At 39.8% G+C, this 25,785-nt stretch overlaps 1 protein-coding gene across 1 annotated transcript in view; it reads right to left on the reverse strand.

The window, feature by feature from the left end:
• Nucleotides 1-239: 239 nt before the first annotated feature.
• The window catches only part of LOC149300884 (neurofibromin-like), a 96,394-nt gene continuing 70,848 nt past the window's right edge, over nucleotides 240-25,785 (reverse strand). The window contains exons 36-57 of the mRNA XM_089484464.1: nucleotides 25,246-25,678; nucleotides 24,465-24,805; nucleotides 22,375-22,577; nucleotides 21,025-21,218; nucleotides 20,353-20,493; nucleotides 19,845-20,124; nucleotides 18,996-19,210; nucleotides 17,485-17,546; nucleotides 17,264-17,378; nucleotides 16,607-16,708; nucleotides 16,337-16,477; nucleotides 15,742-15,871; nucleotides 14,317-14,448; nucleotides 13,451-13,586; nucleotides 13,112-13,269; nucleotides 12,050-12,169; nucleotides 8,835-8,965; nucleotides 8,456-8,556; nucleotides 7,946-8,088; nucleotides 7,605-7,651; nucleotides 6,781-6,997; nucleotides 240-382 (exon numbers count right to left, since the gene is read on the reverse strand). Of these exons, the coding sequence (XP_089340590.1) occupies nucleotides 240-382; nucleotides 6,781-6,997; nucleotides 7,605-7,651; nucleotides 7,946-8,088; nucleotides 8,456-8,556; nucleotides 8,835-8,965; nucleotides 12,050-12,169; nucleotides 13,112-13,269; nucleotides 13,451-13,586; nucleotides 14,317-14,448; nucleotides 15,742-15,871; nucleotides 16,337-16,477; nucleotides 16,607-16,708; nucleotides 17,264-17,378; nucleotides 17,485-17,546; nucleotides 18,996-19,210; nucleotides 19,845-20,124; nucleotides 20,353-20,493; nucleotides 21,025-21,218; nucleotides 22,375-22,577; nucleotides 24,465-24,805; nucleotides 25,246-25,678 (3,685 nt within the window). The remainder of the gene's footprint in view (nucleotides 383-6,780; nucleotides 6,998-7,604; nucleotides 7,652-7,945; nucleotides 8,089-8,455; nucleotides 8,557-8,834; nucleotides 8,966-12,049; nucleotides 12,170-13,111; nucleotides 13,270-13,450; nucleotides 13,587-14,316; nucleotides 14,449-15,741; nucleotides 15,872-16,336; nucleotides 16,478-16,606; nucleotides 16,709-17,263; nucleotides 17,379-17,484; nucleotides 17,547-18,995; nucleotides 19,211-19,844; nucleotides 20,125-20,352; nucleotides 20,494-21,024; nucleotides 21,219-22,374; nucleotides 22,578-24,464; nucleotides 24,806-25,245; nucleotides 25,679-25,785) is intronic.

Genomic DNA, 25,785 nt, shown 5'->3' on the forward strand with positions numbered 1-25,785 from the left:
AAGCGGGAGGGAGGGAGGAAGGAAAAAAGGTAAAGGAACCAAATGGTGTTGAGTTCAAGCAATGCTTTCAAAGCGTTGATCTTCTGGCAACATGGCTGACTGCATGGGAACGTTAAAAAAAATTAAGTGCAGCATCATAATGTGCGTGGGGCTCCTGGAGAGCCACCAGCTTAGGTTAAGTCAGTTTTAGAAAAGGAACTGTAAAATAAATAAAAAGGAGAAGAGTTAAAAAATATATATCACACAATCTTTTTAATGCTGTGACGTTTGAAGCTGCCAGCACTTCTCTGCTTTTGCACTTGGCTTGCAGAACCGTGACGCGTCCTACCGCTGTTTGAATGTCCAGTGGTGGGAGAGAGTTCCACATTTTCCTTATCAATCCCTGAGGTGAGAAACAGAAGAAGACATTATGAGGTAAGTGTTTCAACATTTCGCCTGAACCACCACAATTTTCTAATAACAGAGCACCTGTGCAGCAAAAGAGGACACCTCAAAACCATTTGTGAGATACTACTAGCCAGCATTTACTGTGCAGCAACACATACGATAATCAGCTTTTTGTTCCTCACTAACATACAAGTCACATGTCAAAAAAAAAATTAAGTTTGGGACATGTCCTAAATAAAAAAAGTACTTTAAGGGAATGCAACATTTCTTTCCCATTTGCTTCTATTTCTACTTATTTTTGATATTTAAATGTTACAGATCATCTAATGAAGTTTAATATAAGTCAAACATGACCAGAGTTAAACCATAGCTTTTAAATGATTATTTGTTGAAGGTAAAAAGTTACTCAAAACCTACATCACCCATGTAAAATAAATTCTCGATTAAACCTAACTGGTTGTGCCACCCTTGGCCATAACAACTGCAAGTAAACATTTGTGATATCTGCAAATGGGTCTCAGGTCCCTGCAGGAACATTGGCCCACTCTTCTTGGCAGAATGGTTTTAATTCAGCTACATTGGAGGGTTTTTGCTTTTTTAAATTCAAATCAGGACCTTGACTAGGCCACTACAAAACTTTCATTGCATTTCTTTTAAGCTATTCAGTGGAAGATATGCTTGTGTTCTTTAGATCATTGTCCTGCTGCATTACCCAACTATGCTTGAGCTTTAGGTCAGGAACTGATGACAGGTCATTTTTTTCAGGAGTTACTGGTGGAGAGCATAATTCACTGTTCCATCAATTCTGTCAACAAGCCCAGGTCCTGAAGCAGCAAATCTGCCCAGACCATCACACTACCACCACCTTGTTTGACTGTTGGTCCAATTGTGGAATGCTGTGTTAGCTTTACGCCAGATGTATCGGGACCCATGTCTTCCAAAAAAAATCCACCTTTGAATCACTTGATTCCACTTTTGATCAGTCCACAGATGATTCCAAAAGTCTTGAGGGTCATCAAAATGTTTTTTTTTTTTTTTGCCAAATGCGAGATGAGCCTTTGTGTTTTTATTTAATTTATATTTAAACAGTACTGGCAGTAATCGTGCTTGGGTGGGTTTAGTGAAAATGTAACCAAATTAATTAAATTTGGTTAATTAGGTGATTTAGTGGTAATTACTTTTTTCACATAGTGTCAAGTAGAGTTGGATTACTTTTCATCTTCTTTATGTGAAATGATGTAAAAACTGCATTTTGTGTTTACTCTAGTTAGTTGTCTAATATTAAAATTAATTTGATCTGAAACATTTAAGTGTGACATATGCAAAAAAAATGAGTGAGCCAGTAAGATTAGAGGTCAATCTTATGCTGGACTGAGACAACCAACACACACCTAACCAGACTATATGCTCCATAGCAAAGATACTAAACTATCAGTAGAATCATACACCACATGCATAAGCATCTTAATTTTTAATTGTATGTGCTCCCTTACATAATACACTATTTTTCTTAATTTTGAACTTTGGGCTGGGGCAATGAAGGTGTTATTTTCCATGTATATTTCTAGTGGGAGGGGGAAGAGATGTTTGGCCACCTATTTTTCCATTTGTTTATTTTTACACTTTGACTGGAGATCCCTGGGTCTCTGTTGGACCTATATTTTTACACCTTATGCTGTCATGGTGACATCACTGGAGTCTATATTCATATATTTTTTTCTTACTATTCTTAAATATTTTTTTTCCAGTTTAATCCCCACTGCTGCTGATCAGTGATCAGTAAGCAGGGCTCCAATGCCTTGCATCACTGATTGCAGCAGCTGTGACCAGCCTGCAGGGGGCTCATCAGAGGTTTGTTTTTTTTAGGCCACGTTCTATAGAACTAAATTGTATGTCCTAAGATCGCAAAGCGTTAAGCAACAGATGAGTCTGAATTGGCTTTATACAGGTGAACAAAAACCTTTCCAAAACATAACTGTTCACACCCTTCAAATACTTTGTCAGTAGGTTGAGTACCGAGAATCATGTAAAAGAACCGACCCCCAGGAAGCTCAATAGTTAAAATTGCATATGGGGGAATTCTAATGTAGTGCAATCTAATGTCATTTAATATTGTCTGGCCTGGTAACTCTCCAGTTGTGTAATGCTGAGGCAGGTGTTACACTTCAAAATTAGCCATGTAGTGATTGATGGTCATGCCATTTGCTAGGGTATTCATTTTAATTTGACCACTCAATGCAAAAGTAAACAGATGGCAAACCTAAAGGAGAAATATACACTGAGGCTTGTGCTTTCACATTGACATAGCCGATACCTGCTTCCTGTGATGTACCCTCAGCCAATTATTTTATTACCATTATAAGATTAAAAATAAGTTATCAAAAATAATGTGCAGGAATTAACTAGTTTTTTGCATTATAATATTTTCAGGCACTAAAACAGTAATGTGTATTTGTTTTAATTCTGTTATCTTACCCCTATCCACTAGACGAACATCCTCAGTCCTTTTTATATGGGATCTGGTAAACATCAGAATAACGGCAGATATGGAGATAAATGAAGCTTACTGGAACAAACAGACAAAACCAGGATTTTGCCAATACTAGCCTATAGCACTGTGTACAGCACCAGATTCTATGCTCTAGGAGATTTTTTTTACCTTAGTAAAAACTGATAAAAAAAATAATATGTTAACCGATATAACATTTGCATATCCTTCCCAGTAACCTGCTTTATAATGATGGGAAGGCATAGCTGTTTATTTGTTACAGTAGCAAGTATTAATAAAGACACAATGAGAAATCGTATACCATTTTAAAAAAAAAATCTTGAAAAGTCACCATCATCACACAAACAATCTTTACTTAATCAGCGTCTGTTTTGGCTATTCCCAGTTGATACTTAGATGTTGATGGCTAAAATAATTCTTAACCAGATTACCATAATTACACTACTTAGGCACAAAATCAACACTGATGTCACACACCATCCAGGCATATCTCTGCTTTTCCCTGTCTCGCTAGAGTTCCCCCTTTTCTATAATCCATTCCTCGATTTCCTGAACTTCTGATTCTTATATTCCAGCCCTGCCCCTAGCTTCAGCTTCTGTTCCCTTTATAAGGTGTGTCCCACCCATTATGTTTGTCTCAGTCTAAAGGTATGTCTTTCTTTGATGTGTTTAGATTTACTGCTTGGTTTCAGCTTATTAGTGATTCAGTAGGCAGGGATTAGCGTTAGGACCCACCAAATATTGGAGTACTTTGGCGTAGTGGTGGGCTAAGCATACTATGGCCATAAGATGTGACTGAATCTCCAACCGCTATCATATAGTCCTAGGCTAGTCCTGTATTTATGTGTCAGTCTTTTATGTACCTTTGTCTTCTTTTCCCTGCATCATCTGAGGATTTCGGTTCCTCTCTCATGTCCCAGTTTGAGATAGCCTATCCTTGCTTAAAGGAGAAGCGTCTGAGGATCCCAGCTCCTCACTCCATCCCGTGTTCCTTGTCCTTTGTTGTGTCCTGCACCATGTATGTCTTGTCTGGCTATGTTTCTTGCTCAGTCTCCCTGTTCCTTGCCCTGTCTCCCTTGCTTGCCATGTTTCTGCTATTACTCTGCTTAGGCTTCCCTACTGCCAGCCTGCAGCATCCTGCACATTTGTCTATAGAGCTATGTCTCATTCCTGCTCCAGGGTGCCTGCAGGATATCACTTTGTTTTGTTCTGGATATCATGCGCTGCTATGTCAGGGCCCTGGTGTGTGGCCGCACAACTGTAGGTGCTCAACACCCTGGAGAGTGCAGTCGTCCTGAACAAGGCCCTGTCCAACTCCGCTCTTGCAGAGTGACTCCTGAAATTCCATCATTGGGCGCTGTGGGTCATTACAGTCGTCTGTATAGACACAGTTCCTGACATGAGATTGGTAAAATTTACTAGCAGAAGTGTACCAATCTGCTGTATGGTTACCTATAGCACAAAGCAAAAATGTACAGCGCAGGAAAAAAAGGTTTCTAAATGACAGAAGGGTTTATTGATCTGCACAGGTAACACTGATGTGGTGCATAGCAACAGTTACTTCCGTAGCCAAACTTCTTTGTGACTAAGCACCCGTTTTAATTATTGCTATAGCTACAGCTAGAAACCTTAGTAGGGCCTATTCTAATAGTACAGTTAAAATAAATCACGAATGAGTGGCAGATTAGAAAATACACAGTTATCTAAGATGTTGCTACTAGCCATGCTTGGGGTATTACGCTACATTCTCAGAACCATGCATGCAAGACGCCATACTGCACCGTGATCTTTCCTTATAGAAGACGATATAAAATGAAAATTTGGAGAATTGTAAATCTATACACAATATCACTGTGAATAATAAACCATTTAGGGGAATGTATTACTGAAAGCACACAGACCTCCAGAGAGTTTCAAAGTCTTAAAGATGAAATATTTAAGACATAAAATACTAAACATATGCTTAGCATTCCATGATCAGTGTCAGTTTGTATAAAGACCTGAATGGCGTTAAATAGCCATATTTCATGAACATTAGTCTACAAAGCATGCAGTTTATTCTAAACTGATCCCTAGATAACAGCAATATCCTCTAGATCAGGGGAGCACCAAGCTGCAAAAAGGCCAATAATTCTGTGCATTCTCTTCAAAATAGAGTTAGGATGCCCATGCTCAAGTTTGTATATATAATATATATATTATATATATAAAAACTGCAGCAAACAGTTGAAATCACCAAACAATTAAGCAAAAACACAGAAGAATACAAGTACTCATGAGTCAAGAGCAAAAAAAAAAGATTCAAGATTATTTTGACTCTTTTTTACCTTTGAAAATGGACGTTCAATTCATTTATAGCTGCAATTATGTGCATGTGACACAAAAATATTTTATGGTCTCCACATATAATTGCAGCTATAAAATGTTCTTATGGTTGAATATATACACAGGACTGCTGTTTTATACATTTTATACAGAGGTATTGGATAATATTGTCATCCCAACAACCCTTGCAATTAGCCACCAACTTGCATCCTGGCAGAAATCACCAGGTTAGAAAACCGATACTCATGCCAAGCGGCCAAAGCAATCTCGTGCATATAGGATGAAAGGAAGTACCTGGACGAGGGACAGGCTGCATGAAAACGGCTGACTTAGAGCATGGCAGAGAAGCTTCACAGACACAAAGAAAAGGGTGGAGGAGAAAACACAAAAGAAATGACATGAATGAGGTGGAAACTAATGAACAAAAATGACTCAAAAAGAATGGATGACATAAGATTTTAATCGCATCTTTACCAATCACACAGTGTATGCACTGCTTAACATGGGAGAAAGATGATAAGCGGTAGTGACATATTACAAAAACAGAAAAATAAATAAAAAGTTCTCTTGTAAGAACAAAGGCGGATAAAATAATTGGCCTCATTGATACCTTCCTTAACAATGTTATAACACATTCTGTTGTCTATTTACATGGCTACATGTTACGTGGTATGAGTGCGAATGCTCTTCCCGTTAAGGCGGTTTTCCCCTTTCACCTCTTCCATTGCACTCTCACAATGCTTCACTTGGGTTCCCCTGAACCTCTGTAAATCACTTCTATCTCACCCCATTTCAAGAAGAACCTCAAAACTCACATCTTCAGAGAAGCGTACGATCCTTTCAACTAGAATCTTATCGATTGCTAATACAACTCCTATATCCACCTATGGCACCTCTCCTTGTGTCTTTGTACAGCCCATTCCCTCTAGATTGAAAGATTGCGAGTAGGGCCCATTTCACGTAATGTATCAGTTTGTCTTAGTCTGCCAATTCTCGTCTTATCATACCCTTTGAATGTATGTAGTATATGAAACACGGTGCAAATTGTTGGCACTATATAAAAAAGAATAAATCTCATTGATGAAAGGAGTGATGATGGAGAACGTGGCCTAGCAAATGGCACAGCATTAAAAAGAACACAACAGCACCTTCACCAAAGTCTAAAATCATTTTATGATTATTCTGTCTACATACTTTGCGGTCAGGGAATCTTTTCCATATTATTCTGTCAAGTAATCCCTAAAGAAAGTTATTTGTAACGGCACATGAGAGGTAATAGAATTTAGATAAATTAAGCAAAGTTTTGCACCTGACACACTTTCTTTCTGACCCCTTCATGTGTGGCTACAGAAAAGCTATGTATTAATGCTTAAAAAAAAAAAAAGTTCAGCCCTAAATTAATTACCAACACACTCAAAAAAAACAAAGTGCAGTCGCTCCAATGCTTTTAAGTTTTTCTAATTCAAATTACTGGCCCGTGAAATTAGCTCAAAATTAACTATATTGAGCGTCTCTGTAGCACAGCACGGAATATGCAGAAATGAAGCCAGATGTCTGACCTGGGGAATGCTGGGAAGTGGCGAGGGAGGTCATTGAGTTGGACAGGTTAAGGTTAGCAGTAATACTCAGTTGGCTCTGAACAGCGGGAGGGTACGGAGATGTAGGCGTCAGCAGAGATTCCTCACTGGCTTCTTCATCAATCACAGGCAAGTATTTGTCAATCAAGGCATCCAGAAACTTTACTATCAGCTCCGCGTAATCAGGGATTTGCGTTTGCTGGCAAAACAATAAAAGTAAAGGTAAACGTCTGAAACACACCATGCTGATCATGGTCATACTATACATGCATTCACCCAGGTGAGGTGTGCCACAGAACAGCTAATATATCCACCCCATACATAAACAGCCAAGACTACTGTAGTAATATAGGAGATTACCAGTGACATCTATAACAGAAAATGTCAGATGACCAAGATCTAATAATATAAAACTAAAACCTTTGAATTGTGCGTGAGTTATATAAATTTAGATCTGTAGTACAAGCACTGCAACAATTATATAACAATATAAATGAGATTTCTGTTTAAATATTGTACCAATGTCGTAGTTTCTTGCTACATGTTTTCAAGAGAAAACCATACTGATTAGAGATGGATCCTTTAGAGCTAAATTGCTTCCACGAGGTGGGATAAATTGATGTAGAGTAATTATGTCAATCACAAGAAATGGAAGGTGAGATTACTGCTCCTATCGTATACACATGGGGGTTTAATGTATACAGCGTATCGTGACCTGGGAATACCTGTGCATATATTTTGTATACTGAGGTGTAAAAGAATTTGAAAGATCTTAACAATGAATGACACAAATATACTTTGCATACCTTGGAGAATGGTCCAGCGAACCTCCACAAACCATTAAAACCAAAACCTGTAAATAGTAATATTTAATTAGAATCAGTATCTTGATACAAGCAGGACAACATAAATGCTACTTACTGATCAGACGGGAGTTTAAAATATAATGGACATTGATAAGTAACAGAAAACTTTTTTTCATTTACAGCCGCTAAAGCTAACTAAAAATGTAGTCCTGAAACGTGGCAGATTAGCAGCAAACATGCATTTATCTCCAGGATTCAGAAAGCAGTCGGCTGAGAGACTTTCAGAAAGTATATATATATATATATATATATATATATACTTTCAGTCTCTGTTAACTTACTCTGTAGGTAGGAAGGCTGGTACTGAGGAGGAGACTCTTCATGATAGACCACGCTTTGCACAATCCCATGAATTGGATTTAACAAATTTGGGTCCTGACACAGCGATAACAAGGTGTTGATTTTGGAGTCCAATAAATTGTGTCTAATAAAAAAAAATCAGTTGTAAAAATACAATTTATAACAGCTGTCTGACAAATATGTATTAATGGCTAAACAGTAACTCAACTTTGCATAGTGAAAGACTTATGGGGGAAAAACAATGACACCTTTTCAGAAATATCTTACAGATATAAATCAGCCTAGCCTGAAGTGTGAGGGAATTTATTGTGCGCAACGTGATAAAAGTGAAACTCTAAAATTAGTAACTGGCAAAACAAACGCCGCTGTAAAATAACTAATAACTAAAAAAAAATCAAGAGTTCACACAGAAGTGCCCCATTCAGGGCAGTATTTACACACATTACATTGTTATTACATATGGTAATTGATAAATATACTGAGTTACTCACACCACGGGAAATACTTTGGGAAAGACCACACTGGCTTCCGCTAAATACTCGTACAGGATCCGCTGATCAAACTCATCTGTGGTATACTTTACCAGCGTAGCCTACAGGGACAAACAATGAAAACCCATTACATTATGGTAATTGTGCTTATTTTCCACAGCAATCTAAAATCAAGCAAGATCAAGAGCAAGACACCTCTGCTCCAGACAACCAGACGTTGTCTAGCTGGCTGGCGGGATCTGCCCCATGAGCAACAGCAAAGGTATGTGGGTAGGTGGCATGAGGCACTGGCCCATTGGGCATTTGCCCTGTTTGCCTGATGGCCAGGTATTACTGATTGTTCTTTCTTATTATGGCTACAGCAATACAAAATCCTTACAAGAACAGTGAGCAGGAGAGCTTGGGTTTTGGTATCAGTTAAGACCTCTTCATCCAAAAGTACATTTGACTCTGACACAGATACTTTTCTCAGATGTGGATGCTGCTGTGGTGATGATATTCTTGGAGTATCTTAGAGGGAAAAAATAGAAAATGAAATACATTTACAGCACAGTACAGTTAATTTGTCTAACTGTCCTTAACTCAAGTTGAGCAAAAAAAAACCTTTTATGCCTCAACAAACAGATTTCATTATACTGAATGGAATATTGATGAAAAAAGCTAGGCATGAAATTACAATATTTCCTGGTCCTTTTATTACTGTTTTGGTAGTATGACTATGATATATAAAAGCAACCAAGTTAACACTTACTACCGTATTTGCTCGATTATAAGACGACCCTGATTATAAGACGACCGCCCAAAATCTGAATATTAATTTAGGAAAAAAAGAAAAAGCCTGATTATAAGACGACCCTATAGGAAAAAAAGTTTTTTAACCAGTAAATATTAATTCATGTAAACTATTTTTTTATATTGAATAAAAGCTATGATTGAGTAAAATATTTGTGTTTCATGTCCTTTAATTTGCCAACCTGCCCCCCAGTTATGCACATCTGCCTCCCAGTTATGCACATCTGCCCCCAGAAATGCCTTATACCCCTATATGCCACTCTGCCTCCCTGATATGCTTTTTACCCTCCTATATGCCACTCTGCCCATGATATGCCTTTTAACCCCCTATATGCCACTCTGGGGGGTTAAAAGGCATATCATGAGACAGAGTGGAATATAGGGGGTATAAGGCATTTCTAGAGGCAGAGTGGCGTATAGGAGGACACTCATACACCCAGACACTAATTTACCCACTTACCCACCAAGACACTTACATACCCACTGTGACACACATACCCAGACACTAATATACCCACTCAGACACACTTCCAAACCAAGACTCAAGCACTCAAGCAACTAAAGCACTCACCGCGATGGGTCAGCAGGCGCTTAGTATACTGCAGCTTCCATGGCATTACAGCATGATGCGGTGTGACCCCGCTAGGCCCCGCCTCCTCCAAAAAATTAAAGCGGTAAATCTACTGGATCCGCCTTTGACTTTGGGACGGTACAGTGCCGCCCGGGTCCCACTGGGTCTTGCTTCTGGAGTGTGGTGCCAAGATCAATGGTTTCCCTCAACCGGCTCTGCTCCCCGGCAGTGGGCGGGCTATCGCGGCGCGGAGGAGGCGTCCCCCATGCTGAGAGCACGCTATGCAGGGAAAGGTACGCTGCTGCCCGCGCTTTCACGGCGCTCGCTGATAGACACCCGGTAGCAGCTGAGGTTACCAGACCGGAGGATCCAGATTCCCTGCAGCGCTGCAGGGAATCTGGATCTTAGTCTCATAGTCAGACCTCTGTTTGAGGTCTGATTAGAAGACGACCCCGATTACAAGACGAGGGGTATTTTTCAGAGCATTTGCTCTGAAAAAAACCTCGTCTTATAATCGAGCAAATACGGTAATTCTATTCAACTTGATACAATCCACACCAGGGCTCGACAAATCCCAGGCGCCAGGTCGCCATGGTGACTGATAATTTTGTCCTGGCGCCTAGGTGTTTGTGAGCCAAAGCGGTGGCCGAAACACATATTGGGCAAAATGCCGAAATAAAAAAAAAACGGCTGAAAATAATCCCCGCGGGGGCCACACTGCTTAGCTGTGCGTTGCTCTTAATATGCAAGCAGCGTCTCTTGTGCTGGAGTGGCCACAGGAAGCAGCAAACCAGAGGAGTCACATGACTGCTCTGTTCCTCCTCCCAGTGGGCGGGACAAGAGAAGTTCGTGCAGAGAGACAGAGATAGAAGCAGCAGGGCTCCTATGGAAGTGAGAGAGAGCGTGTGAGAGATCTGCAGTGCAGGTAAGGGGGTGAAGGAGGGTGTATGAATGAGTATATGAATGAGTGTGTGTGATAGCATGGTTGTGTAAGTGGGGGGAGGGGCATGGCACATGGTGCTCTAAGTGATGTGCAGCATCAATACACAAGGGGGGGGGCAGCAATCCAGGTTTCAGCATGTACTCCTATCATGCCAAGTCAGCCAGTACATGCTGGAACCTGGGTATGTCTGGGCAGGACTGATTGGTGTTAATCAATAACTCGAGACTGAGTGCTGGGGCAAAGTGTGAGACTGAGTGCTGGGGCAAAGTGTGAGACTGAGTGCTGGGGCAAAGTGTGAGACTGAGTGCTGGGGCAAAGTGTGAGACTGAGTGCTGGGGCAAAGTGTGAGACTGAGTGCTGGGGCAAAGTGTGAGACTGAGTGCTGGGGCAAAGTGTGAGACTGAGTGCTGGGGCAAAGTGTGAGACTGAGTGCTGGGGCAAAGTGTGAGACTGAGTGCTGGGGCAAAGTGTGAGACTGAGTGCTGGGGCAAAGTGTGAGACTGAGTGCTGGGGCAAAGTGTGAGACTGAGTGCTGGGGCAAAGTGTGAGACTGAGTGCTGGGGCAAAGTGTGAGACTGAGTGCTGGGGCAAAGTGTGAGACTGAGTGCTGGGGCAAAGTGTGAGACTGAGTGCTGGGGCAAAGTGTGAGACTGAGTGCTGGGGCAAAGTGTGAGACTGAGTGCTGGGGCAAAGTGTGAGACTGAGTGCTGGGGCAAAGTGTGAGACTGAGTGCTGGGGCAAAGTGTGAGACTGAGTGCTGGGGCAAAGTGTGAGACTGAGTGCTGGGGCAAAGTGTGAGACTGAGTGCTGGGGCAAAGTGTGGGCGCTGGGGCAAAGTGTGGGCGCTGGGGCAAAGTGTGGGTGCAGGGCAAAGTGCAGGGGCAAAGTGTGAGACTGAGTGCTGGGCAAAGTGTGGGTGCGGGGGCAAAGTGTGGGTGCAGGGGCAAGGTGTGGGTGCAGGGGCAAAGTGTGGGTGCAGGGGCAAAGTGTGGGTGCAGGGGCAAAAAAAAGTCCTGGCTCCTAACTTTTTTTAGCTGGCTCCTAGATTTATAACAAATTTGTCAAGCCCTGATCCACACAATTGTTTCTATGATAAAAAGCCATGAGATTTAAACTGCATTTTCAAACTGACATAAATACCTTGAGCACCCACATCCATATACAGTTGCCTTTTATGGTTAGCTTCCAGTTTAATTTCTAAATGCAACCAGCTCAATGTATTTGAGAGAATAATGCCATACAAAAAAAAAACAAATATCAAAAGCTAATATGCAGACTGTAAACCAACCATCATAGTCATTCTCTGCAACTCTTCTCATCTTGGGAGGTGTAGTGATGCCAGTTTCCATCTCTTGTCTTTTGGGAGCCTTAGTGTCAGATATTAAATGGTCAAAGCTTTTCCTTGTACCTGTTGGACAGGATGGGAGTCAATGCAACATAAGATTCAATACAGAACATGTAGGAACAAAATGGCTAGAGAAAATACTGGTAGAGAAAATGGGACTCTCTTACAGGTATTTTAGCAGATTTGCACAAGTATGTACTAAATGTATTAAAGAGTAAAACAAAGTATGTACTGATGTACACTCTATCTACTATAGTGAACATAAGACTTGTGCATTCAATTGTGAATCAATTGCAAATTTACAGAATTTTGGTAAATTCAGTGATCTGTATGAAGCCCTGAAAATAATGCCAGACCCCTCCCCCCGCACAATCCGGATAAAAACAAAGCTGGCAACTTTCGCAAAATGGCGGCTCTGCGGTGAAGTCCTCCCTGATCCTCCAATCAGGGAAAAGGATGCCACCAAAAGCGCCAACTGAGGGTAATATAGCAGCGCTTGCGGTGACATCAACTCTTCCGATTGGATTATCGGGGAGATGTCACCACAGCACCCCCATTTTGCCTTCAATTGCCCTCGTCTCTAGGATTGGGACACTGCAACGCTGCCGTTTTGGGGGAAGTTGCCAGGTTATGTCTGCGGAGATGCGGACGTAGAAAGAAGATTAAGGATTGAAGATTGAATAGAGAAGAATAAGGATGGGATAGAAGACAGAACAGTGTGAGAGAGTCAGCGAGAGTGAATGTGGGCACCGGGTGACAAATTCTGTTTCCAAATTAAAAATGGCCCTGAATTGTCGGCCAAATCGAACAGGCAGGGAACTAAAATTGTTGTCTGAAAACCAAAAAATCAGTCTGAATTATTTCTGGCCCATTTGCGCACATCCAGTGAACGTATTTAATGGCTCACAACCACGTATGAATAACAATGTTAATAAGGACTGTTTTTCTAATAAAATGCTAGTAATAGGGCTACTCGGTTTTGTAAAATAGCAATTAATAATATACCTAAAAGCTTTTTAGTGTTTGCTTGTGACGGTTGCCCCATGTCCAGACTCATGGACTTCCTGGTCCGTGGGCTGACTTGCCCCACAGTTGGGTAGCTTGCAGCAAGGTGCATTCCAGAAACTTTGGGAGATGACCACGGTTGGTTCTCCCTCAATGTCCTGCAAAGAGATAATGCATACATGGGTCACTTACCCCAAGCTCTGGGGTAGAAAAAAACAAAGCAGAAACTACGTAAATTTGGAAGGTTACAGGGTTTAAAAAATACTTTTGTATCAAAAGAAAAACACACTGTGCAAGTTAAATCTGCCATGGCTGGTATGGAATGAAATATATAGAAACCTGCAGGTGGGGTCGCTGTGGTGCATCGGGTAAGTGTCCATAGGAACATTTTCCATGGAAACATCTGACAGCAGGAGTGATTTCCTATGTTTGAGGCTGCAGCGACTCCTCACCTCTTCGGACACCGTGAGCAAAGCTAGTGGATAAGAACAAGTAAGCATCAGCCAAACAGCAAAGAAAACACTGCAGGGCCACAACGCACTGTGAGTGCCAGAAAAACATGGACGCTGTTATAAGCATCGACAAATACTTTAACGAAATGAGAGGCGTTTCCGTATACTTAAGACTACAAGTTTAGTTCCGCAGGGCTGTTCCAGTGACTACTTATGTTTTTCTGCCTATTTTACAGTGAAATGTTGGCAGCTCAAACAAAAATAAAATAATTAGTTTGAACAATATATGTCTTGGACTATTATACTGTCCATTCCAATTCTATTCTTAGAAAACTTTACCAAATTAGGCATAAACAGGGAAACGGCTAGTGTTATTCTGAAACACCTCTTCAGGGATGTGCCAGGGGGGATCTTTGGACAGTAGCCTATAACCTTACAATAAGCTCTAAATTAGGGAAGCACAAAAAAAATATTTTTTGTTACACAGATATTACTATTTACATATATTGGGACACACCAAAAAAGTTATCAGGTGGGAAAAGTGTTTAGTTGCTTTAAGGGATTCAATAAAGATTACCTGACTATATAAAGAGTAGAACTGCTATTGTATTGCCAAATATTGTATTTGAGACACTGCTTTATTCCCTAATGGAACAGTTTGCAGGAGAGCTGCAGTTTCATTTCACTAACTTCACTTTATGTTGTGAAGAACCAACCCCAATGAGCCTCTGATTCAAGAAGATTAGCTCTTACCTGCCAAATAAGCAACACTCTCGGTATTTACTTCAAACTTATCACAATTTCTATGCTTGTTTACTAGTGCTAACAATGTGTGAAGGATGCGCACTGTTCTTGCAACTGTCGTAGGAGATGGGTGTCGAAAACCTGAAAGAAAGAAAAAAAAAAAACTGTGTAAAATCCATCAGCTCTATTTTTCAACAAACATTTGCTATATTGAAATACAGAAATTATGCTTCCACTATTTCCATTCCTAGCTGGTTATTTTGAGTGTCTAGTACATACAGTTTTAATGTGTGGTTTCTCTCTCTCTCTCTCTCTCTCTATATATATATATATATACACACACACACACCTTTTATCTTATAATAAAGATTTTTATGTTTGTATGATTTTAGTCCTTTTTTCTCAGTGAGTGCCATATACTGGAGTACTTTTGTGTCCCTTTATTATTTTATGATCTATAGGTCCTCTATTTCTAGGAGTTAAGATGGCCTTTTTAAGATCATATGAGCTGATCCTCATTTTTTGTTGTTGAAAAGATGGAAGTTCTTGGCATGGCACCACCGGTGAGGCTTGGCCACAAACACAATGCTGGTAACCCCAGTACAAGCCTTCAAAGGCTTAATTGCAGCCAATGACAATCAAGAGGTCAATCAATCAGAAATGATCTTCAAGGGGGACACCTATCATTTTTTTATGATTAAAAAAAGAAAATGTATCACATTAACAAAGTTTTTACTAGTATTGTGACTTTCCCTCTTTTTTTAACACAGTTCTACTTTTTATACAATGTAATGTTTTCAGACAGCTGCATATTAGCAATTTCTATGTATTCTAGCTACATTATTTAAGCACAATCTACTTTACAAACATCCTGACTGCCTTATCATTTTGCCTGTGGTTAGCAACGGCCAAAATTACCCAGCTGGACTCTATGACTAATGAAAGGCTTTGGAGAAGCAGACTTCACAGCCATAGTTCAGCGGGGTGTTCGAGAAGCAAAAGTTACCCAACATAAAATGTATTTTCTTTACATATATTAACATTACCAGTGAAGCAGTATATTCAATGCTTGTGGATTATCGTTCCATTTAGCAATCAAACAAAACCAGCACATAATAATCTAGTAACAGGTCTCGACACACTTAAGAACTCGAAGTGCCATCAATAAATACCGATATAAGATATCACAAAATGATAGGTCACCTTAAGAAACCAAGGCTATTTGGGCTACTTGGATTTATCACATAAGGTAATACATGTCACTGTTAATTAATCTTCTTTTGATTGATATTAGATTATACTTTCCACAAATACAGATGACAGCATATAAAAAAAGGTTTGCAAAAAATGACGGTAACTTTCATCTGCACTATAAACACAGCCGCATGCTCCTTAAGGATCACCAAATATGAATCCGGACATGGATGACCTCACCTTTTAGTAAGTGCCCAACTAGTGCAAAGTTAAAGTTAGAGTTAAAATTGAGCCCTACGAAGTGGTCCATTTGTTTACAGTGCCATTCCTCCAGAGGATTCCGGATTTCCATGAACACTTCTTCTGGGCTCTGAAACACAAAAATATTTAAACGGTGAAATCTGAAGTTATTTGTATTTTCCATGGCAGCTCTTATCCTTGCTGCTTTAAACAAGAAAGAAATAAAAACAAACCATAAAAGCACAACTGCACTGCTACATTGTACAAGGTTGTTTGGGGAAAAAGATCATGAAGGTGGGATTCTACAGCGACCTTTTAAAATGCTGTTAACATGTCCGTCTGGAGGACAACACACAATTCATATCACAGTCTGTGTCTTTGGTTCAGTGTCCGTGTTCCACATCGGTTGCCTCCTAATGCTACAGTGTGTGAATTAACTTGCACTTTTAGCTTTCTAATAAAAGCCAAGGGTTACAGATATTTTGTATAGGTAGTTTGTTTTTCACCTAGCACACCTTGATAACACCCTATTTTAAACACGTTTCATAGCAATGAATAAGATAAACGCTATACTTTGAATTTTGAATTTGCTTACCTTGTCATTGAACACTCGAAGGCTATCAAGTGTGTGAAGATTTTGTTCGAGGAGGGCAGTACCCGCTGAATACAAATTAACTTCATCCAGCTGTAATACCGCCATAGCCACCCAAAAGAGAGCTTTGTGCATAGGAGATTCCTAGAGGAATTCACATACAGCTCAATAAAATATTTCACACTTAGAACGAGAGTGATGATTAGTAGAGGACAGATTAGAAAGCACATATAAAAAGCACTGGTTTTTTACCCGAATTATAAGCAATCCTACCTTATTCAGAAGCGGCTGCAGTTTGGTTAGTGCTATCACAGTGGCTTCTATTAACACTTGGCTGTTGTAATTATCTGGACCTTTTAACCAGCTCTCCAGTCCCTAAAGAAAAATCGCTTAATTAAGCAATAAACGCTACCAATACAACTTCCTGATATGACGCGTTTGCTCAGTTTTGCTAATTTCCAGGATTAAAGATGGTAACCTTTGCTTTGCACAGGAAGCTATTAGGAAAATGCTTTGCTTACGTTAAAAGCAAATGCAAAATTTCTGAAAGTTTCAAGACAAACACTTTAGTTTACTTGAAACAGTAGGCTGCATTTACAATTTTGTGTTTAGAATTTTCCTCGCTCGTTCATCAAACTAAAACCTTACATAAAATTATTTTACGTGGCTTGCAACGTTTCACATTAAATAAACGGAATAGGCTTAACGTCTAAAGGTGTTTTCTTTTGTTTTCACTAGTGATTGACAGACAATTCTGTTTATAATGTAGTTAGAGTATACCAAAATAAGTTAGGAACCTAAAATCATCGATTGTCACGTCTGAAACTAGCCAAAAAGTCGGTTCGTGAGTCCGTACATGATGAGCTATTGTTTACACCGGCAAAGCTAATATTGCTATGCAGAAAAAAGGGACTCTATCCTTGAGCGTACCTTACTAAGAATTCGGATAATCTGTTTTATCTGCCCATGGGAAACACGCTTGCTGATACAGCCAAACACGACAAGTGCCCTTGGCTGAAGTGACGGGTTGTACTGGAATGCAAACCTGAAAAAAAAAAAAAAATTAGGAATATTTTAAGTGAGATTATTAATCTACATTATCGTGAAATGTGTTTTAACATATTTTGTATCAGCTACGGCTTAAAACATACTTTTGAGCTAGTTCGGTCCACTGGTCCAGCCATTTGCAAATTGGGATATCCCTCATGCAAGCCTAGCGGAATATAAATGCAAGTTAGAAAACCATGCTATTTTAATCCTCTTTAGAAGAAGTCAAAAAAGAAACTGGTTCTGCTATGTAATGTAGACTATTTCCTATACCGACATGTACTTAGGCAGCGATAGTTTTAATTTTTTTTTTAAATTCCAATGTCTAGCATCATTACCTTATGTATGATAAGAAAACTATGGTACATATTAAATAGTGTAGATCCACTCAACTAATGGCTTACACCAATCGCTGCAAGATGAATAAAGAAATTATTGAGGGATGAATAATAAAAGTCTAAAATGGATTTCATATACATAACCTTTTTCTGAAACATTCTAGCACGGGTTACCAAATTTATCTTTGCAAACACCATGAATGTGTATTGATTGGTCACGTGACCTCAGATGATTTCCTACTTGCAGGACAGCATGGTGGCAAACTACCTGTGGAAGCTTGCACAGATCTACGGACAAAATTTTAACATATATACATATATACGTACACACACACGCACTACATGGCCAAAAGTATGTGGACAACCCTCCTAATTAGAGTGTTTAGTTTCAGCCACACCAATTTAGCACATAGACAGCTGTCTTTACCATCAGTGACTCTAAGCATGGCACCTTCATTCGATGCCACCTTTGCCACAAGTCAGTTCCTGAAATTTGAAGTGGAAGCGGTAGACCATGCACACACTTACAGAGCGGGGCAGCAGAGACTGAAGCGCACAAGGCCACTGTAGCATCACTCACTACAGAGCTCCAAACTGCCTCTAGAAGCAACATCAGCACAGGCACTGTATGTCCAGAGCTTCATGAAATGGGTTTTCATGGCTAAGCATCGGCACACAAGCCAAAGATCACTATGTATGATGCCAAGCATCAGCTGGAGCGGTGTAAAGCACACCTCCACATGACACTGGAGCAATGGAAACATTATCTTGGGTGATAGTGGTCTGGGGTGCTTTTCAGCATTTGGGCTAGGCCCCTTAAAACTTTGTGGCACCAGTTTTAAGAAGGCCCTTTCCTGTTTCAGCATTATTCTGGCCCTGTGCATAAAGCAAGGTCCATAAAGACATAGTTTGGCAAGTTTGGTGCGAAGGAATTCAAGTGACCTAGACAGAGTCCTGACCCTTACCCCACTGAACATCTTTGGGATGAATTGGAACGCAGACTGCGAGCAAACATTCTAGTCCAACATCAGCAGAACTCAGACGCACTCAAAAATCTTTTGAAAGCCACTCCAGAAGAGTGGGGGCTTTTATCACCACAAAGTGGGGGCACAGTCCGTATTAATGCCCATGCCCATGGAATGTGATGAACAATTAGCTCATATTGGCGTGATGGTAAGGTGTCCACATACTTTTGGCCAGGCACACCGGAATTCTACCACAAATGCCTATTAAGCATTAAAATGAAACATTGTATGAAAATATATTTTTTTTTTTACCTCCATGATCTCTAAAAGGGCTTCGGTAACAGTTTCCAAAGAGGTCAGCGCAAACGTTTCTCTTTCATAGGAACCAGGTGAGAAAGAGCGGTCTCTGTAACTGGATCGGAAGGCTATGACGGCTGCAGACTTCACCTTGCTGATTCCAAAGAGCAGGTAAAACTTAGGCAGTGAAAACTCTGTTAGACTGAGACGCAACACTTGCTTGGTCTCTTCTGCAAATTAAATGGTAACGTTATTATTAGTAGCAAATAGAGCCAACATAAAAACAAAATATTTCCAAGCACGTGTAATGAAATGATCATAAAAAGGACAGTTACATAAACGCAGAGGCACTAGTAGACTTTCACAGTAAGTGCTACCATTCAGTAAACATAATAATGACAGCCAACACAGGGATTTGAAGTCAAAAGTAACCCGATCAATTGGCTGAACTTTGTGAAAATGCTCTCTGATTAGTTTTTGGTAGAAAAGGCTATAGTTTGACAATTCTGCAATTCCCATACTGTCCCAATAATAGTATTGACTCAAATGAGAATGCAGCCTTAGAATGAGATGCATTAAAACAATATGATTTGCCGTAAACTTGATAAAGTCTGGATTACAAGTTGCACGTTAGTTTTATGATCAATTGGTTTGGGATATATTGGCTCAAATCCTGGCCAATATGGTACAAGCAAAATTACACAGACCAATTATGTTTCATAGATGATTTCCTCTCAATCTGTTAACGTCTTATACATCTTTATATAGATATCTACCTTTAAAACTTTAATTTTTTAATTCCATAAACTGAATTAAAATGAATAAAGTTAATCTGCTTTAAAGAACTCATCTAGCAGTACATACCACTGAAATTCAGCTGTGAGCAAGTGCACAAGGAGTGAATGATATTGATGACCAGTCCATGGGTGGAAGCTCGGAGTGACAGAGGCCCTGTCGCTACTAATAAAGTGACAACATGGAAGAGGTAGGGAAGGTGGGCTGCCACATCCAAGGAGTTATTGAAGGACAGCATCAGCATGTAACGTGCAAGGATGGCAATATCATCCCACATAAGATGCTGCTCCAAGGTAGGAGTAGGGGAGAGGCAGGTCTTGTCTATAATCTTACACATTCGACCAATCACCTGAAAATACACAATGTGTTCATGAGAAAACCACAGCAACAACTTTATAATCCACTGTATAAATACAGAATCAAACACTGAAAGAAGGAATTGAGGCTAACATGAATATGCTTATGTAACTAAAGGGACAGTTGTATAAAGCATTTATTTTTTAACAAAATGTTAGCCTCTTGGTCCCAGTGCCAGATTGTGGGAAAAACTAAACGTTGTGTCTAAAGTCAAACAAACCTTGCTTGAAACCAGTTTGACGTTGCCTGATGCCAGAGCAACAGCTGTGTCTGCCATAACCTCTGCCTTTATGGATCCCAATCCACCAGTGGCACTGGTTTTAATGAAACTGTCCAGAACCACATCCAGGAGATCTGTGATCTAATGCAAAACAAAGCAAAGCATAAAAAAAAAATGAGATCTGAAATACCAACTGAAGCAGGTGGCAATAACAATGAAGCGCTAAAACTTTGCAAACTAATCTATATGACAGAGAAACAAAACGCTACTAGGATCAGTGGTGGAGAAATTAAAATGTTATCTTGTGCTCTGACTTTATCACTCAGGGATAAGTCAGAGTTGTCGATTAATGGAATTATAATACCCTACTGGAAGAGTCCGCCAGTTTAAATGCTATGAATTAGAACAGTGCTCCTCAATCCTCTCCTCAAGGCACGTCTACAGTCCAGGATTTGAGCAATAACTCAGGTGTGTCTAAGGTGTTTTTGTTTTGTAATTTTGCAACCCCTTAGACACACCTCGGACTGTTAGGTGTGCCTTGAGGAGAGGGTTGAGGAGCAGGGAATTAGAAGAATTGAAGGGTGTTCTGTCTTTATACAGGTGCATAAACCAAATCTCTTAATACACATGCCAATATTCTTGTTAGAGTAGAGTGCTTTGCAGTTTGCATACCTGTCCCAGACTGCCCCATATTTTAGCTTGTATGGAAGGATACATCTGCTTCTCATTTATGGTCATGGTTATCAGTTTGTCCAGAATAGCACTAACACGCTGTCGTTTCGCATCATCTGTGAGTTTACAGAACCGGACAAGATTCAACAGCCAAGGCGTCATGTATTCCAGGCATAGATGCTTCAATTCAATACCTAAAATAAACAATGACATTATTATTAGTTTTCAAGACTACAGTACAAGGAACATAATTTGGTTCAGGATTTGGCAATAATACACAAGTACACTATATGACCAAAAGTATGTGGACACCTGACCATTAAACCTATATGAGCTTGTCGGACATCCTAATCCAAAACCATAGGCATAAACATGGAGTTGGCCCCCACTTCTGCAGCTATAACAGTCTCCACTCTTCTTGAAAGGCTTTCCACAAGAGTGCGGCTGTGGGCATTTTCGCCCATTCAGCCAAAAGAGGATTTGTGAGGTCAGGCATTGATGTCGGATGAGAAGACCTAGCTTGCAATCTCCATTCTAGTTCATGATAATAGCACTTACAGTGGATGGAGGAAGAGCTAGAAGGGTAGGACAAACCGACATGTGGCAACAGTGGCATCCTATGGTAGCGCTATGTTTAAAGTCACTGAGCGCTTCAGTATGACCCAGTTTGTCTATGGTATCATACACCTGTTAGCAATGGTTGAGGCTGAAACACTTAAACGCAATTAATTAGGAGAGGTGTCCACATACTTTTGGTCATAAAGCATATGTCCAACAGAGTAATTCAATGTATTTTTTCCACTAAAATGGGAGTTGGCAGAATATTATGAAGGACCAATCTCAGTAACGGTGGTCTTGGCCAGAGACATATAAATTATACTAAATTATGTGAGAATTCCTGAATGTCATCACCCCAATTGAGCTATAGTTTATGCAGGCACATCCGCCAGGTATGGCACTTCAAAACGCAAATAAACATTTCAGGTAACTGGACAAATTATAAGCGTCTTTTGGTTACTGCTCAGCAAGATGCAGACTTAACAAAAAAATTAAAAAAATAAACATAAAACAAGGATAGTTTACGACACAATATACAATGTTAGTGTTTTGTTAGCACTGTTGATGTATATATAATGAGAATACTTTAACCCACTGAAAAGTAGTTATGTGCATTTTAGACAGAACTGAATGACATTCACACAGACATACGAGGAGCTGATGTAACAACTAAGCAATCATTCACTTAGAACATAGCAAAAAACAGAGCCAAAAACACATTTGTCAAGCCAATTAAACCATGCAATGTGTTTGAAATACAAGTCTTCACCAACATATGCATTCACAACTTACTGGATTTGCTGAAGCCAGAAATGCATTCTTCCAAAAACTCAAGAGTAAGGTGCGGTTCATTAGCTGCCAGAGTCTTACTAATGGAGACTATGAAAAGTGTATTGTTGGCTGGGATACAAAGACCCGAAGTCTCCAGTAACTGCCCTTCAATCTTCAAATTAAAGGTACATGTTAAGGCACACAGAAGGTTATAGGCAGCAGACCTGCAACAAAAAAGAAGCAATGAATTTATGAAAACTATTCTATGTATGACAAATACATGAAACTTAGAGCATGCAGAGGACAACTTATTTATGACAAAGATAAAAATTATTCACAATTTAGTTCATTAAGTAACTCAGATATGAGGACCATGAGTGGTGACTGCAGTCTTCATTAGCCTTTTTCATTTCTAGTCAAAGATCCATGTTTAAGCAAGCATTTCCTTCTTAAGCAGAAAAGTAATCTTGCGCTGGAAACAAACTACTTTACAAGCATTAGCAAAGCCCCTATAGAGGTACTATCATGTCCACAAAAAAGTTAAGACGGCTCTTTGGGCACTACAGTACATCCAGAACTTGCTATGGCAGGGAGTGACACCATCAGTGCTTGCATGCCCAGTCACGAGATCAGGCATTCCCTTCTGGCAGACGATAAAGGCAAAGTATGAACAGTACAGAGGAAAAATGTTAAAAAATAAAGTTCATAAGATGCCAGGGGATAATAACATAATCATCACCGGGGCCCACGGCAGAAATTCTCAAGAGGATCTCTATCAATACTGCACTTGGAACAGTGCAAAAAAAGTGGGGGGCATGGTCAAAAAATATAAAACCATTCAAATTTACCAAAGCCTCTACACCTTTACCGCTACACTATTTAAACAAAATCCTCTTGCGATTCCCCAAACCCAAAAGCATTACAAAAGTGCAATTTAGAAGAATTTGCCAAAATGTGTTTTCTTTCCTCATTGTGGCATAGTACTTATTTTACATTAGCATTAATAATTGTGTTATATGTACTTCTCTATGGAGGACTTATTTGGTGCCAAAAAAATATGATTCCTGTGGGTATACCAAACATGGAAAAGAGGAAACATGCTTTAACAGACTTCTCTGGTCTTTAGGATAGGAATCCCTAGGTCATGAAGGGATTAAACCCTCCAAAATACTGTTGCTAAATAGTACGACTAACAATTGCTCTTACTATTGCGAAAGAAGAAAATTGTTGAAAGAAGGCACCGCTAAAAGAAAATAATTTTGTCTAAGTGTAAAAAAAAAAAAAAAAAAAAAAAGGGGCTAAATATAGAATACAAAACAAATTCATTTAGTCTAGAAAATATTAACATTAATAGTTAAGTAGAGGAACACGTGAATAACCTCATAGATGTCCCTTTAAATATTTTTTTAGAGGAATAAACTTTGTCTCTCCCTCTTCCTGTCTGCTTATCTCACAGGGTTCAGAAATCAAGGCACTGAAACAAAAAATGACTAGCTTTAAATAACACAATGAGGTCATAGCTCGGTGCGGCTTATGTCTATTGCACTATAAATTGCAACATCTTGTTATGGACAGTTTAAGAAAGGTCACCTGACCAAAACCATGCTGCAATAAACGCAATCCCTTTTAACTCGAGTACACAAAGATTATTGGTGTGTGTGTGTGTGGGCTTTTTGGGCTGCACTCATCATAAACCTTTCTTGCCCGTGTTTAATTAAGCAAGCCTTGTAAAAGCATTGGCAGCAGCATCAATATCATATGCCACTGAATTGCGTTTGTGTTGTGTCGTGTAAAGCTTGATCAGAAAAAAATAAATCAGAATTTAAAAAGGTCAGAGCACTTAACTTCCAAGGCCCTATTAAGTGTGGAGTGGATGTTTGAATGCTTCAATAACCCTACCACCCGCTTTTCCCAATTTACATTATCAAATCCTTTATGTAAACATGAAAGCATACACATCACAATTCACAGCTAAATGGAACAAAGCCTATAAAGCTTGAACCTTTTAACCATCTAATTTCCCTGCTCAGATAATAAAGAACCCCCCTGATTCACAGAAGAAGAATACACTTGACACTGAAGGAAATGAGTTACAAGAAAGTAGTTTCTACCGTAGACTTGGGTCTGAACTTCCCAGGTTGAGCAATGCAATGTTAAGTAGTGTTCCAGGTACATCCTTTGGACGGATTTTAGTGTGTTGCGGAATGGAATCTGGCTGTGACAGTTCCCATCTAGTCCGTATGTGAATAATTGACTGGACAATGGCTTCACACTCCTGATGCATGAAAGTGAGTGGGGTTCCTTGGTTAGCTATGGTTAATGTAAACTGGTTTTCATCCACCAGACAAATTTCTTCAATCTCAGAAGCGTAGTAAATGTCGTTCAAAAACACAGATTGTCCCAGAACCCGTGTTCTCTCTGCAGATGTCACTTGTACAGCAGTAGAGCCCACCTACAAAACAAAATGGTTTTAATAAACATCATGAGGCTACAGAGGACACACTAGAAATGCAAGCGTCCGGCACCAGGATTAACCAAAAGGTGGTAGTAATAGCTACTCCACTGCTGAGCGACACCCTTCATATAGAGTGGAAATAATGGAATCCCATACGAGAGATATTACAATTACATGACGGCTTGTATGATGTGCAATCAACATGTTTACACTTTATATGTTTTTAGACTTATCAAGTTTGTAAGCAAATCTCAAAGTGAGTGAGTACAGAGGTCAGCCATGAGTGATCAAAGAATGCTTGCTGTACCAAATAAATACTTTTACGCCGTGTTCTTATAAGGTGAAAATGCATATTCACTTCCCCTGGTTCTCGTGTTCTCCACACACATTTCCTGCCATAAATAGCTATGCACGGTCAATAAAACAAAACAACGTACTTTTATAGAAACCTTGGTATCTTTGTGGGCCAGTTTTAGGGCATTGTGGAACAATTTCAAGTCTTCTTCCAAAGCCAGAGTGGCAGCTGGGAGTTTCTGCTGATCATGTTCTATGTGCTCGGCTAACTTTCCTGACGGGTCAATGAAAATGAGTCTCTTGCTGCCTTTCAGACCTGTTAGCAGTCTCTCGTGGTATTTAGTATACTCCCTGACCCAGGAGTTGCAGTTGTAGATGTAAACGGCTGTGACGTTTTCATAGGCAAATCCAGGGAAAACCACAAACCATTTGGAAAGAAAGTCTGTCTTGAAGCGATTGCTGGGCCCAGCATGAGTGAGATCTACCACTATCTCATATGGCTTGGCATAGTATGGCTTTAGAGTCAGCAACACATGGTAGATCAGCAAGTCCCCGTTGATCTGACCAGTCTTGAACCTTTAAGAGGAAATATGAAAAATATGAAATGTTTCTAAAAGGTTAACTATACATATGGGTATCAATATTGACAGAAATATAAAACACGTTATATATAATTTTTTTCG

Source organism: Sceloporus occidentalis, unplaced genomic scaffold (genome assembly GCF_023333645.1).
Source record: "Sceloporus occidentalis isolate IW3139 unplaced genomic scaffold, rSceOcc1.0.p SCAF_22, whole genome shotgun sequence".
In the NCBI taxonomy this organism is placed as follows: Eukaryota; Metazoa; Chordata; class Lepidosauria; order Squamata; family Phrynosomatidae; genus Sceloporus; species Sceloporus occidentalis.